This window comes from Stegastes partitus, unplaced genomic scaffold, assembly GCF_000690725.1.
Source record: "Stegastes partitus isolate 25-593 unplaced genomic scaffold, Stegastes_partitus-1.0.2 Scaffold8, whole genome shotgun sequence".
Classification (NCBI taxonomy): domain Eukaryota; kingdom Metazoa; phylum Chordata; class Actinopteri; family Pomacentridae; genus Stegastes; species Stegastes partitus.
In genome coordinates, this window is record NW_007577739.1 from 567760 (window position 1) to 584262 (window position 16503).

The window sequence follows — 16503 nt, forward strand, 5'->3', positions numbered from 1 at the left end:
AAGGACACACAGAGGATACAGCTAAGCAGCTGGCGCACATGCTATTTGATTATTATGAGCTAAAACCAAAAGCCTGGCCAAATTAATGTGCTGCTGTCTAGATTTCGTATTAATCAATGCCACCAGACCGTCCTGTGCCAGCATCCTGCCAAACTGTTAGTCTGGTACAGCTCTGGGTGATCCCTGCTGCGTCAGGACCATTTCTACTGTCTTTTGGAAATAAACTTTAAAAATAGGATCACAGCTTGTGATTTGAAATTCTGTCTATTCTTCTTAACACGGGGGAATTTGTGTCAGTTTACCAGCCAGGGTGTTGATTAATTTAATGGTTGAGAATTTGTCACTAGAACCTGAAGCACAATTTTCTAAATGTAACCCTTTTCTAAACACAACAATATAAACTAGATTATTTAACTTTATCTCTAATTCAGAAAAGAAGAACATGTGCATGTTTGGTTTCTTTTTGTACGTAACTACAAAACTGCACCTGAATTGAAGAACTATTTCAGGACTAACAGCACAGTTTGTGATGAGACAAGTGCGTGAGTTTTCTGAGTTTTTTTCTCCCTGATTTATCAAATTAACACTGATTAGGGATTGAGAATAAATTGACACTAATTTTCTGGCAATTTAATCAAGGATTTCCCCACAGCCACCTCCAGGGATTAGTCCTTGCCAAGTGACTAGAATTGCATTTGATGAGTATTTAGTCATTCAGCTGCAGTTGATTCATTTGCTGTAATTTTAAATGCTCTAATTGATGTTTTTACGATGTTATTAACTTTTCATCTTACTCATTGTTGTCCATTCCTGTGCCTACATGTTGTATTCTCCTACTTTGTAAATGAGGCCTTGAGAAGCTCAGTATATTGCAAGTTTAAATAACGGTTGAATGAATTCATACAGGCTCCCTTTTGACACCTGCAGTCAGTTTTTATGGAGGCAGATGAGAAGCACAGTAAAAGACTTCAAGGTCATACCATTAAATCTGCTCCTCACAAATGAACAAGCTGTTACCATACTGTTAAAACATGTAATAACCACACAGTCGTGTTCCTCTCAGTACAGGACCCTTACAACCAGGCTAACATCGTCACAGCCTATATGTCTTTGTTGCAGTTATCACAATAAAATTCAAACAATGTGAAGCCGGTAGAAGGAATTTTCCATTTATTAGTGCTACCACACAGTCTGTGGATGTTAAAGAGAACCAGCTTATACAGTACACGTCGTTTTCATGCATTATAAGTGCTGAAATCCATCAAATAAAAAAATACTAAATAAATAAACATCTGCTTCCGAGTTAGTATTACAGGCAGTCAGTGCATTATGTTTTACTTTACTATGTTAAAAGATGAGTGTTCTAGGCTGTCAACTGTTTTCTCATCCTTGAACTCCGCCTTGGTTATGTGCGACTTGGGGCTCCCAGTGGACCTCAGCCATTCCTGCATTTCTTTCACCTTGCTGCGTGGGCCTTGGAGCTGCCCCTGAACAGTTCCTGCCCCCGTGTTTTGGACCCAACCAACCAGGCCGAGTTTCTTCCCTTCTGCCTGGAAAATGACAGACACAACAGAGAATATGGCTGGAATGAGACAGATGTAAATTCACATGTGGAGTAAAAGCTACACAGTAGGCCTTGTATAGTTATTAAGACTCAGATCCTATGGTAGGATTAGGGTTAGAGCATCAACACTGCAATCTGTGCATGTGCGATAGTTACATCACAGGAGGTGCCATTTGAAATAAATGAACTCAAACACAACATGCTACAGCTCGATACAAAAAGAAACCTTTCCTGCTTTTCATTTTCCATGACTAATCTACAAGAGCAGTCAGTCTGACAGAACATTATTCACTCCAGTTTAAGGGTTCTTGGATTTACTGAGGGGCTGCAAGGTGGCGCAGTGATTAGCACCGTTGCCTCGCAGTACAAAGGTTCACGTCCCCGTGAGGACACCTGTGGAGTGCTGTTGGCATGTTCTCACACAAAACATGTTGAGGTTAACTGGTGATTCTAAGATAAGATTCTAGGTGTGAATGTGAGTGTGCTTGGTTGTTTGTCTCTAACTGTAGGCCTGTGATAGTCAGCTGGGATAGACTCCAGCCACCCCGTGACTCTAGTGAGGATTAAGCGTTGTATAGATAATGGATGGATTGATATGGTTTTTACAACTTTATTTAAAGACATTGAATTGTTGACATACACGCTACACATGTGAAAAATGTGTGAGGAACAGAACCAGTCAAAGCACCACAAAACTCTGTGTGACCAGTGCAAAGCCAGATCTGAATAGCATCCAAAGCACAACACTATTTATATTTCACGTTAGATCATATTTGGGACATATAAACACTGAAATAATTAAATACTGTCGAATGCTGCTCTCTGGAGTGATCCCCTCATTTCAGAGAATCCACATAACAAACACTTATTTTCATCTGGCGATTAACAGAAATGCAATTAAGTAAATTAACAGAGAACAGGGCAATGAATGGACTCTAAGTTAAGTCAAACTATGAAATCTATCAATGTTTATCTTATGAGGACTAGCACATCAATGCCAAACTCACTTGAGTGTATTTCCGAAAAAATACACCTTGCACTCTGCCAAAAACCTCATAATCCACTGAAATTAGGTCTTCATCAGACATAGTGGACCTAAAAATATAAAAAAAAAAGGAGAAATAAGACAGTATTTGGAGCTGCGTTGTCAGAAACATACCATGAATGGCAGGAGCTAAACTACAGCTACAAGCTAAGCTAACATAAACAAACAGTGTTCAAACCATTTGCAGTGTAGATAATTAACAAGCTAACCTCCGTATTGGTTCCGTATGGACACATGCAAGCTCGCTTCGGTTCTACACGTCACCTGAATGTTGTTGTGAAGCCGTGAATGGACCATGCAGCTCCGAAAGATCTCGATTTGAAACATACGGGTCTCCGCTCCAGGAAGTGATGTTCAACGGACCAATCAGAGACGAGCCGAGACATGCGGTTTCTAGGCAACAAGTGTAAACGTTGGAAGAGGGGTCGCATCAGTAACAGAGGTTTTCTACCGATGTTTGTAGATAAAGGACATTGAACAATAACACATGGAGTTTTACTGGTAAGTTAATATCAGCGCTTGTTTTTTCTTACTTGTTTCATATCATTTAGTTAACAACTATTACCAAAGGAAATGAGAAAGTCACTGTCAGCAATGTTTTCATTAGTTTGTCATTTTCGAGGTTTGTAACTCCTTTCCCTTTTATTATTATTATTATTATTGTTGTTGTTATCATGTTTATAGTTTCCACACATAATTCAGCCCACATTTGTTTCAGTCTGTGCCAAATCCAACAGAATTCAGTTTGGAAGTCATATTTAGGGGTAAATATCAGACTAAGCCCCGCCATGACAAGACAGCTGTTTCCATCAGATCCAGATGGTTGAATGGCTCCAGCATAGATAATGGGGGAAAAAAGGTGTAACATTTTTAATTGAGGGTGGTATTTGGGGCCCATAAAGGTTCTGTAAGTGTATATGTCACAGAAGTGAGTGAGTGACCCCCCCACCCCCTTCAACCTCTGCAGCAATGCCGGCAGCACTCATACATCTATTTTCCAAAGACAACCTCTGGATATGAGCAGGTGCACTCAACCTCTTTGGTTGACCGTGGCGAGGCATGTCCTGAGTGGAGCCTGTCCTGTTAAACCGCTGTGTGGTCTCGGCCACCGTGCTGCTGCTCAGTTTCAGGGTGTTGACAATCTTCTTATAGCCTAGGACATCTTTACGTAGAGCAACAATTCTGTTTTTCACATCCTCAGAGAGTTCTTTTCCATGTTAAACTTCCAGTGACCAGTATGAGAGAGTGTGAGAGCAATAAAACCAAATTTAACACACCTGCTCCCCAGTCACACCTGAGACCTTGTAACACTAATGAGTCACATGATTTGGACATTTTCACTCAGGGTGTCCTCACTTCTGTTGTCAGCGGTTTAGACATTAATGGCTGTTTGCTGAGTTATTTTGAGGGGACAGTAAATTTACACTGTTATGCAAGCTGTACACTGATTACTTCACATTAGTGATGCATGATATTAAAATTTCTGGCCAATAATGATATCTGATATTAAGATTTCTGATATTGCTGATAACTGATATCACCAAAGTCGATATTCAATTTTTGTTCACACCGAAAAATGAGTAGAAGTAGGCACTGTGAGAAAACTACTCAAAAGAAGCCCAGATTAGACCACACAGTCTTCTTTATTCCGGAACAAAAGTAAAATATATTTAAATCTCTTTTAGCATATTTAAGTCCAGGTGCATTTAAGTAAAAACATCTGTGAAACAGCAGCAATATCAAATGTAGATACGAAGGCGCTGATGTTAGACAATCATCGGTTTTTCACATCGGCTAAATTTATTCATCGGACCGATACTGATATATGGGAAAAAACACTAACATCGGCCGATGTGGTCGCCGATATATCGTGCATCCCTCTTTACATTGTGGCAAAGTGTCATTACTTCAGTGTTGTCCCATGAAAAGATATAATAAAATATCTGCAGAAATAGAGTTTTTGGTTTTTAGGTCTTTAACATCAGTAGAATTTGTGAAGTGGCACATATGGCTAGTCATGGTTCCTTTGCTTGAAATATAAGTAAAGTTGATTCAGTGCTCTTTTTAATCCTCTTGTCTTTTTTCCTTTCAACTGTAATTTTTTAACTTGCTTGTTTTCACAACTTTTAACAGCTGCTGTGGAGACCTCGTGTGTCTTTGAATCTTTGGAGTAACAGCACAGCGTGATCTATAACAGATGAAATCATGAGCACTTACACAAGAAGGAAACACAGCCCCCAAAGGCAGTTCGACAGTGCACAACAAAGACACGGTACTCATACACAACACGGTGTTGAGCCTGACAGGAAAACAAATGCAGCAGACCAGCCGTTTCCAAACAAGCCCATTAGCCACAGAAGACCTCCCAGGACACAAGTCTTAGTTGATTCGCTTGATTTTGAAAAAATCACAGTTTCTACTCCACCCAGAGGCCCTTCGCCACCTCAGGAACATCACACAAGTGGCACCAGAGACACTGCCAAATCCTGGCATTCAAGAAAAGACTCGCACGTGCCCAGAAAAGAGCTGCAGATGGCCCAAGCAATTCATGCAAAAGAGCGCATGCTACAGGAGAAATTCTGGCAGCTTGAAGAAAAAATAAGACAAAAAATCCAGCAGGATAGTGTTGATACTGCTGCAGGTGACGACCAAAAGAGCGAGGAGGAGAGCAGACGGAGAGGACAAGCTGAGAGGGGAAGAGTTCAGACAAAAGCCAGGATATCTGAGCCGCAGAGGAAAGAGCCAGCGACAAGCAGAGGCATGTCGTCGCAGGAAAGAAGGCGCGAGGATCTTAGGCAGCCTCGGAATAAACAAGATCAGAGAACTGAGGGCAGAGTGAGGAATATACACGACGTACAGCAGAGCAGATGGGAAGGTGCAGAGACTTCTCAGTCAAGAGGAAAAGGATACAAGGGCACTAATGAGACCGTATTTAACGAGCAAGAAGCAAACGAAGAGCTGACCAGATCGAGATGGCAGAATGTAAAAGAGCATGCCAGAAGAAAAGGTGGAGGTGAAAAAGAATATGGCATTCAGGGAGAAGCAGAGAAAACAAAATACAGCAAACAAAATGAGGCCTCTTTGGATTTTGCATTTTCAGCAAGAGAAAAGAAATTTAGGGAAATAACACATAAGGAGGTCGATAGTTCTGATGATGACCGAGACATGCCGCAGAAAACTGGTCATAGAGCGGTCATGGAAAACCACAGAGCAGGAAGGAAACCGTCGAGGGAATCAGCTGGTGCTTCTCATTACAGTCAGCTGCAGCAGGAGGAGGAGCTCACGCTGACGGATAACACAGACGGCAGCATCCAGCTCTTTCCTTGCAAAATCTGCAACAGAAAATTTTTTAAAGAAAGATTAGAAAAGCACATAGAAGTCTGTAAAAAGGTGAAACAGTCCCATCGTCAAGTCTTCAACTCCTACGCGAACAGGACCAAAGGATCAGCCATAGAGGAGTATTTAAAAACCCACAGCAGGAGCAACACTCCAGAGGAAAGCCAGGCATGTTTTAATCTCTCTCAAAGGACCAACCCACATTTTCACACATAATGCTAAAGGTTAAAGGTGCATGATGGAGTTTTTTGACCACCAGTTCCGCTTTGTAGGATTATATTTAAGATTAAGTCTTTAAGAAGTTTGCTTACTTCTAGTTTTGTTCCATTAGGGAAACCATTCACCCTAATTTGCTAAATATATTGGACCTAAGTGTAAATTATTGTTGACACCTTCTGTCCTGTCTCTGATACCTTCATCCAGGTTTTAAAGAAAAAGAGACAAAACTACAAGGGAAACATAAGCAACCTGCGTCAGGACCGACTCCCGGCCGGCACCTCGAAGCCTAAACGGCTCAAGTAAGCTGACGAGGAGCTCCAGACCCTCAGCTGTCAGCACATCATCTTGTTATTGCCTGTTTTTTTGTATATAGGTTAATTTAACTGCTTAAAAATGCTGTTACAGGTCTGCTGTTGTTTGAGTATTTTCTCTCTTAACTAAACATAACTGTCTAAGATAAAACCAGCCTGGTACAAGGAGCACATGTTGACACCAATAGGTAGAATGAGCTACAATAGCTTACAGTACGATACACACATGATAAAAGACAGCTGCTAGTTTTATTTATGGCTTATACACAAAGGATGAAGCAACAGTGTGACTGTGACAGACCACAGTTTGTACAACAGCTCCACAATATTTGGTAAACGGTTGGAAAAAAAAAAAAAAAAAAAGAAGTAAACCATATTCTTAAATGCTCAACACACTGAATAAAAAGTTCACCCAAAGGCACAACGTGGTCATGTTTGCACTAATTCTAGACGCATTGGCTTGCTAAGGCACTCTGGAATTAACGCTGCATTTTACTGCATGAAAACACTGCCAGTGTCGTCATCTGACAGCTCATCTGACCGTGAGTTGTGGGCTATGCATGGATTTTATGTGCACACGTTTGCTGATAACACACATAATAAACAAACCAAACAGACCTCAAACGAATACAAAGAACATAAGAGTTTTTCTTTCAAAAATTAAAACGGCAAAAGAAAAAAATTCAGAAAGTACCAAAGACTGACAACATGGTGAAAGAAAAAACATAGAAAATAACATTATAGCTGCAAGATAAACTATATAATATATGCCTTAAAGACCACATTTCATAAGAAAACTGTTCAAGTGTTCATATATGTCACAAAGAAAACAGACCTACATGTGCTGCACCTAAAGTCAAAGAAGGCAAGAGGAAAAAAAGTCGCCAACTTGTTAAAAAAAAAAAAAAGAATCAGTAGTTTCGTCTTTTACACAAATAATGTGACAACAAATCATGCAAAGTTAAAAGTGTATATATATAGTTATATATATACTGTATATTTGCACGAGATAAAGAAAATATGTTTAGCTAAAATGTCTGATAAATATGAAAATCTATTGTGTTTGACACTTAAGAACATCAGATAAAATGACGTGTGATACATAAGAAAGCTACAGTATGTTTTCACATTGAAAGCTGATGCCAACATACTGGCTGCCCACCTCGTCGTAGCTCAACACTTTGGATACATCAGGAAACGGTTTCCTGCTTGCATAAGCTAGTCTTACCTGGTTAAGTGATAATATTTAAGGCACTCAGGTCTGAAGCCTCGATGCAGACATCACTGGAAGTCGACAACAACACCACCAACATTCACATTACAGCGTAACACTATGAGCAGACTGCTTCTCTCGGGTGTTGGGGTTCAAAGCTTCATGTTGAGTCCAGCCAACATTTCAGTCCGTGCTAAAACTTGCGAGATCACCGCAACCAGGTGAAAACAAGTGTGCATTGAGAGCGTGCAATGCATGATACATTAATTCATATGCAATAAAATGTAATTATGCAGCTTAGCGCCCTGTTAAACATCGATACTGTAATGTAACCACTGAGTGGAAATGAGGATGCAGTCTCCGCTGCACCTCTCACCGAGCCTCTACCTCCCGGTCCCACCAGCTCTTTTTAATCCACTATGTGCTTCTGACACTTCTCCCAAAACTGGACGTCTCCTGGTTAAGCCTCACACGCTGGCCCCAGCAGATCGGCCTCCGTGATTTGTGAATCCGCCTCTTCTTCCTCCTCCTCCAGCTCCGGGCATACGATCGGAGTGATGGTTTCCGTTACTGTCACATCCGGCTCCCTGTAGCGCAGAGCGACTGATGGCCTCCCAGAGCCTCTCATTCTCCTTCTGCTGCTCACTGACCTACAGACAGCAGAAACACAGCACATGTTAATGCACACTGATCAAACTCAGCTCTGAGGCAGATGGATGCTGGAAAAGAATAAAACATTCACCTGCTTTTCAAGCATCTGGATCCTCATCTCTTGATGGGTGATTGTCTCTCGCAGCTGCAAAATAAGCTCTGCTGTCACTGTTGTAATGGAGTGTACTAGTGAGCTCACCATTTGCACTGTTGATTGTGTAAATTAGATACCTGCGCCACCTCACTACTGGCTCTGCAGCATGCACCCGATTCTCCTCTTCTGCAGATGTCAGCCTCCGTCAGTCCGTTGACTTTATCACATGTCATTCGTTTAGTCTGTAGAACCAACAGAAAGACTGAATATAGTAGAAATATTTAACTAAGCACTACGGAGTACAAAAGTCATGTGTACATTTGTGCAAACAGCAGCTATGCTGGCATTACCGACAGGCCTGTGTTACTGCTGACTGCCGCTGCCGCAGCCTTAAGTTCTTTCAATTCCTCGTATGGTAGAGTAACGCTCTCAGAGAAAGAAGAGAGCTGGTCAGGAGTGAAAGGATCTTGTTCGTCTGGCATCGGGATGAACTCTGCATCTTCAAGCTCCTGTTGAATAAAACGTTGTCTGAATTAGAGCGTTGTAAGGCCTCATTCAGATGTTCTTATTTAGAATTCAAACGAAGGTTTTCTTGGGGCGTGTGTCCATTTAGCATTTTTTTTCTGGCAGAAAAGCAACGACAGGCTGCTCCGTCTCAGCTTTTCAGCAGAAATGCACTCCTACACTGTGGGTGGTTTTGTTGCTATGACAACAGCATCTTGACAACATATCACCACTCTAACGGCAGCTGTATGATAGACGAGCATCGCCCCTCATTGTGATTTTTAAAAAAACCATCTGACCTATTATACAGTTCAAGACAGGAAGACAGAACCAGAACAAACGTCTTCTCTATATTCTTGGTTACCAGGGAGATGAGGCCCACCCATGTGATTAGCTGCCTAAAAAAAGAGCAACAAGCTGCTGCACAAAAAAAGTGGAGCTCTCTGAAAGATGATGGGAACAACTGATGCTCAGAAAAAAAATCGCTTTGTGGACGCTCGGCCTGATTCCTCGGTGTGTTCATGGTAGCAAACCTTTCTGAGCCAGAAAGGACAGGAGCTGTCTCCAGTCTGATTTGTCATCGACATCATCGGGGTCTCCATGTTGCAGCCCTCCGTATTGACCTCCAGCGTACCCCCAAGACCCCTGTCGCGACACTCGGTCTCAGAACCATGTTCGATGTCCAGATCCACTGTGGATGTCGACGCCTCCTGGCCCAGCCCTGAAAACACACAAACAACAAAATATAGGTTTATCATCAAGCAATCCAAAGTCATTCAATACACAAATCTGTGGCTAAAAAAAAAATAAAACATTTACCACTTCCAACTGATAGTCCACTGCTGTTAGAGCGGATGGTTTTTGAGTTGAGCACTTTTTCTACAAATAAGAAAAGAAACACTTATCAGACTTGTGTTTATTGGGGTATTTTATTGTACCGGTGTCTGTGTAATGACCAACCCATGATGATAATGGTGTGCCAGCCACGGCAAGACAGGTCTGGTACGTGGTGGAGGGAGCCAAAGATGGGCCTTGGCATGGCAGGGCAAACCTCTGAACCAAAGCCCTTATCAGCAGGCATCCCAAGTCTCCCGTTCCCTGCGTTACCCCATGCAAAGATCTGATTGTCTGCAAGGTAAGAAACAAAAACTGATTATGATGTAACCGTAGACTCAAAACTAAGTAGTATGAAAATGGAAAAATATAGATATTATTGTTGTTGTGTGTTTCGTGTTCTTACCTTCAGTGGCTGCAATAGTGAATCCGTCTCCACAGGACACTTTGGTCACTATCTTCCCTCCAAACGGTCCGAGGAGGACCTGAACGCCCTGGTGTCTCTTGAAGTCCTTCACACCCAGTTGTCCATACTTGTTGCAACCAAAGGTGATGAGGCGACCGCGTGCTGCGAAGCCAGAAATCATACTTCTTTCAAACTGTGACAATTTTGGCTTTCAAGCAAAATATGAGCTTCTTTTATCTTTATTTCTTTTGCTGTACCATCGATGGCAGCTGTGTGGGTCTTCCCTGGAGCTATGACCTGGATCTTGAAATGTGACAGCTGCTTCACCAAGGTCAGCGTGGTGATGTACGGGATCACTTGGGAACCCTGGTGTGGCGCACATGAACAACAAAAGCTTATGAACGCAGCTGCATCACCGTGAGCCTATTATTACAGTACTGTAAATATAGCTCGTTACCTCTCCGGGGTGGTTTTTGAGACCAGAGAGTCCCTGGTTCAGTCCCAGCTTGTTGAATTCATTGTGTCCACATGCTAGCACTTTGCCCGTCTCTGTCAGAAAGAAGGTTCCATCGCTGCCACATGACACTGAGGAGATGGTGGCGCCTTTGGGAATCTCCACCTGGAAACAAAAAAAAAACAACACACAGGACATTAGAAAGAAAACAGTGATGTTGTCTCACTGGGATTAGTTACTCAAAGCATCTAACTGGTTCCTCTGAGACTTTTCCCTGGATTGGAAAGTGAGTCTTACTTGCATCGGAGAAGAGAAGTCATCCTCACATTCCAGACCAAGACGCCCTGCAACGGAGCAAAAAGGAGGAGATTAATAAAAGATAAAAGGTTGATTCTGACTGAGAACGCTGACTCATAACGGTATACTGACGGGTCTCCACCTGCTTACTACAATCAGTAAAAAGCAACAACAACCTCGCAGATGCTACCTGACATCACCTCAAAACTACAGGACATACAGCAACCCTACGTACCATACTCTCCGCAGCCCCACGAGTAGATGTCCCCGTTCTGGGTCAGCACCACCACGTGATTGTCTCCACATGAAACCTGGTGGACGTGCCGCTCCTCAAAAAACTCCAGAAGCACCGGCTCCAAAATCTCCATCCCCATGTCGCCCTCCACTCCGATGCAGCCGTAATAATCTGACCCGAACATGTACATCTGGTCCTCATCTGCAAACAAAGCACCAGAGGGTTTATTAAAAAATAAACAGGGTGACTTTACAGACACAAGTTTCTGTTTTTAGCAGGAGCCTTTCTTCTCTCACCAGTGACGCAGGCGGTGAAGTCAGCACCACACGCCACCAGTCGGACGGCCTTCCCCTGGAGCTTGTCCACCTTCTTTGGCTGCCGGTACGAGGCCTGGTCTCCGTGCCCCAGCTGGCCCACCATCTTGGCCCCGCCTTGGACATTCTGAGGGTTGGGAAAGTTTCTTGTAGCGCAGCACGACAACAACTAGCTCCTGTATATCAGCCACAGGGTAATGGATGGATACTTACAGCCCAGGTGTACAGCTCCTTTTCTACCGTCACCACTGCAAAGTGACTCTCTCCTGCACACACGTGCTGAGCACTGCTGCCTCCTTTGAACGCGTCCATTTTCTGGGGAGTGAACTTCCCTCCTCCCCAGAAATACACCTCCCTCGAACGGGTAGTCACCACAGCAACAGGGGTCTCAGTCACTGTGCTCAGTCTGTGGTGCAGATATGACAGCAAATCAGTCACATACAAAAGGGCCAGGCTTTACATCATCTATTCATCTTATATCTCAGCTGGAAAGCACTTTGGGTGCTTGGCTTCGACGATGTCAAACATGCAATAAATGGTAACTTACTTTGGTTTCCTTATCGCCGAATTCAGTAAGGCAACGCGCTCTTCCAGCTCCCTATCAAAGAACAAAGTTGTCAGAGAAGTGCTGTATCTAAAACTAAGAGGCTTTCTTATTCAACAATTCAAAAGATCCTCACTGTCGGCAACAGGAGATGAACGGCTGGTCCAGGACCTGCTCGGCCGTGGGCCTCTTTGCAGGATCCTGCAACACAAAAGACCACAAGAGCTTAGAGATCATCGAATCATTTGTTTTATGGCAGTTTGAAACCTTATTCTCCTCTCACTTACTTGATCGAGACACTCGTACACCAGCTTGATCAACGCAGATGAAAAAACCTCCGAGTTCACCTCCATGGTCCAGTTTCCCTGGACTATTTTCACACAGAGGTTGAGAGCGTTCTGTACGGACACAAACATCACAGTAAATTTATTCCGGCGGCAACAATCAAGCAGTCTGATTAACGCAAGTCACACTGATTTGTAGAAGGTTAGCAAACCTACCGTCGCATCAAATGTTCTTGTAAGAGTTAAGACTTCAAAAAGTACACAACCCATGGCCCAGATGTCTGATTTGAAGTTGTACTTTGCTCCCTGGCACAGTTCAGGCGACATGTAATACGGAGTCCCCACACACTGCACAGACCAAGGAAGTGCAGAAAGAACGTTAGTGAAACACGATGCAGAAAGAACGTGTAGCTATACCACACAGTTCAAAGATATTTCACATAATGAGATTCTGCAAAGTAAAATCACAGTAAGTCAACAGCCACAGCTTTAGTCTGTGATCAGCATTAAACAGCAGCAGAATCAAAGGTGACAAAAGAGTAATAATAACTGTACATGAAGAACCATCTCTTGAATCTTGAATTTATTTTTCTTGCTAAATAATATGGCAAAACCTAAAAAGAAAGCAGGCACAAATATCCAACCTACTCAACCCCAGTGAGTGAACAGACGATTTAACAACTACACAACATAACCGCAGGCTTCTGGTTTAGGATGGACGGACGGAGTCACAACTTACAGTCTCTGCCATTGAAAACTCAGAGTCTAGCTTCTTTGCGAGGCCGTAATCGCCGAGCTTAATGAGGTCAGTCTTGGTCAGGAAAATGTTCAGAGTTTTGATGTCTCTGCAAGACAAAAACAAAAAAGTGCCAAGCCAAAAAAAACCTAATTATTCATGTCAGTTTGTCTTAAAGATCACGTGACTCTCCAGCTATCGTTATTAAGAAACTTATTAGAAGCAATATAATTGTGTATTATAATTTATTTTGAGAGAGTATTACAATTGTGTGTTGTGTAATGTGCTTAAATATTCTGATGAGACACGTGAAAGTGTCTACGTTTAAGTTATTATTGATTATTACAGGGGTTTTGGTATATTTAAGCGTTTAACTTCTTCCAAAACCCTTTTTTTAACTTTGAAACTTTGATTTTGTGTATCAAATGTTGACTTCTGTTTTCAATCACTCAATCAAACTTTATTTGTATAGCACTTTTCATACAAAGAAAGCAACACAAAGTGCTTTACAATCATTACAAACAAGAAAACCCATCCCTCCCACCCTCCATATATACATATACACACCCACACACACACTCTCACCACTGACAGTAGGAAGACATGGCATGGCACTGAGGATTGTGGGAAATGTTTGTTGTTTTAAATTTCTGGTTCGAAACAAAGAGGAAGAAGAAAAAAAAAAAAGAGCATCTTACCTGTGCAAGATCCCAGCCTTGTGAATGTGAGACACTGCTGAGGCGATCTGGTACAGGTACCATATGACCACCTGTGGAAACATGTTAAAGATTAAATATGACTGAGATGTGAAAAACAAACAACAACAAAAAGGCCTGCAACAGTGCACTCGTACCTCCTCGCTGAAGAGCTTCCCCTTCTGTTGGTTGATCTTATCGTACAGATTTCCTCCTGCGATAACAACGCTGTTTAGCATTCCGTCACACATGAGCTGCACACACCACCACTAATCAGATCCCAGAGCAAAAGTGCGTTTTCTCACCGTTGCAATACTCCAACTCAATGAGCAGACTGTTTTTATCCATGAAGTGATTGAAGTAGGCGATGATGTTGTTGTGCTCCAGCATGGACAGGATGCTGATTTCGTTCATGACGTCTCTGCGCTCCTTTTCCGAGAGCGAGTTCAGGTCCACCTCCTTCCATACCACCAGAGAGTTGTCCTAGGGAAGCCAAAGGGGACATCTCATTAAACAATATCACTCAGAGGCTCGAGCATGAGTCTGAATTTGTCCCGTCTGATGTTAACAGAATGTCTCTGGATAATATCTACCTGCTTACAGCACAGAGAAGGAAAATATATATATTTTTAAAAACAGTATGAAATATAAATGGTTCAAAATGCATTTTTGACAGATGTGGCAGGAACGGGTTCCCTTTGCTGCAGCCGGTTATAATAAAGCATACAGAGGCAAGGCATGAGAAAGTCATCTATCTTCTTCTCACTCAAGAATTTCTCACAGTCGCTGTGTGAGAAATATCGAGGCTGTGGAAGAACAGGGAGCGATTCAGAGCGCCAGACGCTTACTGTTCACTGGGACAGAAACCAACACTTTATCCGATTAGCTGTTTGAGCTTTAAAATGTTAAAAAATAGTCAAAATCAGTGCCTACTGGTGCCAAGATGACGGCCTAAAATGTCTCGTTCACTTCTTGTAGGGGAATAAAGAAATATATATAGAACACAAAATAACACACGCAAACAGTTCATTTTTGTAGCGTCATAACTTTAGATCTTAGTTATAATAATTAACAATGCTGCGAGGTGTTAGCCTTAATATTGAATCTACCTGAGACAACATCAATCAAACTTAAGTTATCCCTATTTTTGTCATTTCTACTGAGTCAAATCCACTCGACTTCTGTTTGATTGATATTAACTCAAGCAAACAACAACAACAAAAGTTTTCTGAAAATCTACAAAAATGGAGTTATCTGTTTTTGCAAATGACCTCTTCATTTATTATAGTCTGATAAGATTATAGATATATATAAAACATATTTTAGACATGTTTTTTAGAGTTTGAATCCATACTACCTAAATCACTCAGGTAAATTCAAATTATAAAAATCACTGCAGTGTCTTATGGTTAATATTTAACCTTGCTGGGTTAATTCATATTTTTCTATTGCAAAGCTATGAATAAAATATAAACAAACAAACAAATAAAACTGTGACTTGACCAAACAAACAAACGAACAATAAAATAAACTTAAGAAACCGCAATCATAGAAATTTGACAATTTTTTCCATCAAAACAAACAGAAAACAACAACAAAACATTCGATTAATCGATTGTAGACACGGACGAAGATGAATTCATGTCGACAAGTAAACGATTAGTCGATTAGTGTTTGTTCACTTAGAAGACAAAATGTACCACCGCTAGCGCTAGCATCAGTTTAGACAGTAAAAGCTCATGTTTGCTCGGCTCAGGACAGTTAAGGGACGTCGTGAAGCTGCAGAAGACACCTTGTCTTTGAGCTTTTGTGAACTTTCTGCGGCCGTGAGGACTTGACGTGTCCTCGCCGTTGGTTAGCGTGAAGCTGTGCTCGACTCACCTCCGTCCGTCTGTACAGAGTGGCTTCACCAAACGCCCCCCTCCCGAGGATCCGGATAGGAATGTAATGCAACTTCTCCTCTTCGCCATTAAATGTGCCCGAAGCCGACCGCTCGCTGACCACGGACCCGCCGCCCAAATCCGAATTTAGCGAGTCGAAATGTCTTTCATAGTCCTCCAGTGACATTTCTGTTTAGGGACTTGTTAGCCAGCGGCAGTGATGGAAATAACCCGAACAGGCCCCGACAGACGACGACTCTTTCCCCGAGACTCCTAGAAAACTCGACACACGGCCGACATATTACAGCCGAGGGCCAATAAAGAACACCTGGCAAAGTACGAGTCCGAGCTGGAGCCTCAAAGCCGCTTGAAAACCGCAGCGTCCACCAGAAAACGAAGCAAAATACGTCCAACTACAGCACTTGCACTAGTGTCAAGCTTCACGCGATAAAAGCGAGGACAGCGGGTTTTTCAGTTTTCAAAATAAAAGCCGCGTCTCACAGAGTGGCTCTGGTGTGTTTTACGCTGACAGTCAGCGGAGCGGATATGGTGAATCTTACTCGTCTGCTCCGTGTGTTAGCTTGACGTGGCTAATAAGTTAGCAAAAGTGAAGCGCCGTCTTAATTTCTGAGCTGTCATGTGCTTGTTGCTCCGCTAAAAGAGTTTTAAGCACGTCTGAGTAACTTGTACGCAAGTTAACGAGTGTTTAAAAGTTGTTGGGAGCGGAACCGGAGGCGACAACACGCCGACAGCTCGTCCATCCTTCTCTAGTGTCGGACACGGAAACTGTCAAACACGGTTGTAAAAGTCAAAACATCACCGCTGCAGCTCCAACAGAGGCTGTTACAGGCTCAGTGTTTCTGTCACTGAGCTGCGACTCTGAATTT

General features: G+C 42.4%; 3 protein-coding genes across 5 annotated transcripts; 1 reads left to right on the plus strand and 2 right to left on the minus strand.

Annotated features, from left to right (window-relative positions):
- Positions 1-1144: 1144 nt before the first annotated feature.
- On the minus strand, positions 1145-2961 carry acyp1 (acylphosphatase 1, erythrocyte (common) type). Of its 3 annotated transcripts, none has more exons than XM_008282960.1 (3): positions 2874-2961; positions 2572-2659; positions 1145-1550 (listed from the first exon to the last, which is right to left on the minus strand). In XM_008282960.1, exons 2-3 carry the CDS (start codon positions 2650-2652, stop codon positions 1335-1337), a joined length of 297 nt encoding a protein of 98 aa, XP_008281182.1. In that variant the 5' UTR covers positions 2653-2659; positions 2874-2961; the 3' UTR covers positions 1145-1334. The 3 variants fall into 3 exon arrangements, with proteins under 3 accessions (XP_008281182.1, XP_008281191.1, XP_008281200.1); XM_008282969.1 differs by having other exon boundaries at positions 2819-2950; XM_008282978.1 differs by lacking the exon at positions 2874-2961 and adding an exon at positions 2788-2842.
- Positions 2962-5141: 2180 nt separating this feature from the next.
- On the plus strand, positions 5142-6838 carry LOC103358947 (zinc finger C2HC domain-containing protein 1C). Its single transcript, XM_008284111.1, has 2 exons — positions 5142-6113; positions 6369-6838. Exons 1-2 carry the CDS (start codon positions 5142-5144, stop codon positions 6465-6467), a joined length of 1071 nt encoding a protein of 356 aa, XP_008282333.1. The 3' UTR covers positions 6468-6838.
- Positions 6706-16497, minus strand: nek9 (NIMA related kinase 9). The gene is made up of 23 exons (XM_008282990.1): positions 15618-16497; positions 14042-14219; positions 13895-13950; positions 13740-13810; positions 13045-13150; positions 12522-12653; positions 12309-12419; positions 12158-12222; positions 12025-12075; positions 11691-11883; positions 11460-11604; positions 11164-11364; positions 10929-10975; positions 10635-10796; positions 10435-10543; positions 10178-10339; positions 9898-10065; positions 9757-9816; positions 9471-9658; positions 8784-8942; positions 8571-8675; positions 8431-8484; positions 6706-8338 (listed from the first exon to the last, which is right to left on the minus strand). Exons 1-23 carry the CDS (start codon positions 15801-15803, stop codon positions 8156-8158), a joined length of 2892 nt encoding a protein of 963 aa, XP_008281212.1. The 5' UTR covers positions 15804-16497; the 3' UTR covers positions 6706-8155.
- Positions 16498-16503: the final 6 nt, after the last annotated feature.